At 42.2% G+C, this 915-nt stretch overlaps 1 protein-coding gene across 1 annotated transcript; it reads left to right on the top strand.

Annotated features, from left to right (window-relative positions):
• Positions 1–207: 207 nt before the first annotated feature.
• Positions 208–624, top strand: LOC127751447 (uncharacterized). Its single transcript, XM_052275029.1, has one exon. It carries the CDS (start codon positions 208–210, stop codon positions 622–624), a length of 417 nt encoding a protein of 138 aa, XP_052130989.1.
• The last annotated feature ends 291 nt before the right edge of the window (positions 625–915 follow it).

The following is a 915-nucleotide window of genomic DNA, read 5'->3' on the forward strand; positions in this document are numbered from 1 at the left end:
TTTCAAAAATTTCTGAAAGATAATGACATTTTGTACATTCACACACATAATCCTGACATAAAATGTTCCGTAGTGGAGCGCTGGCAGCGCACCATCAAGTCGAAACTGTTTAAGCGGTTTACACACACTGGAAATTACAATTATGTTGATGGGCTTCTGTCTGATGTTGTGAGTGCATACAACCATACTTATCACCGTTCTATTAAAATGAGGCCAGTGGACGTTACACCCGAGCGTGTCCTGGAGGTATATAATAACTTGTACCATGGACTTAAGCCCACAAATAACAAAACAAAGTTTAAAGTAGGAGACTATGTCCGAATCAGTCGTGAAAAACAAACCTTTGAAAAAGGGTACACGTGGAACTGGAGCGAGGAGATATTTCAAATCGTTCAGGTCATTCCTCATTCGATGCCGGTGTACAGGCTGGAAGATCTCGATAAAGATGCGATTCAAGGCACGTTTTATGAGGCAGAGCTTCAGAAGGTCACCAAGCCCAAGACGTTCAAAATAGCATATATAGTGCGCTCCAAAGGCAAAAAGGGTAGTCGTCAGCACTTTGTTCACTGGAGAGGTTATCCTGAAAAAAGTCGCTCCTGGATTTTGGATTCTAATTTAGTATAATGGATTTTTATACTTTTCTTCCAAGTAACGCTAGTCCGAAAATTTATCCGGACAATACTACATCCCATTTTAAAACACAACTCGACCAACGCATGGAACTGCACGGTCATTGGCAAGCAGCTCTCATTGAACTGCACTACCCTAACACGATAGCACAAGTCGTGGAGGGAGAAAACGAAATAACAATTGTGTCGGACAGTGTCATTGACACGGTTGCTGTTAGACCTGGCTCGTACAGTAACGCCAAAGATTTCCTGATAAGTGTGAGTGACGCTCTGCAAAGTTTTGAGG

Source organism: Frankliniella occidentalis, unplaced genomic scaffold (genome assembly GCF_000697945.3).
Source record: "Frankliniella occidentalis isolate FOCC.00 unplaced genomic scaffold, Focc_3.1 Scaffold495, whole genome shotgun sequence".
Lineage (NCBI taxonomy): Eukaryota > Metazoa > Arthropoda > Insecta > Thysanoptera > Thripidae > Frankliniella > Frankliniella occidentalis.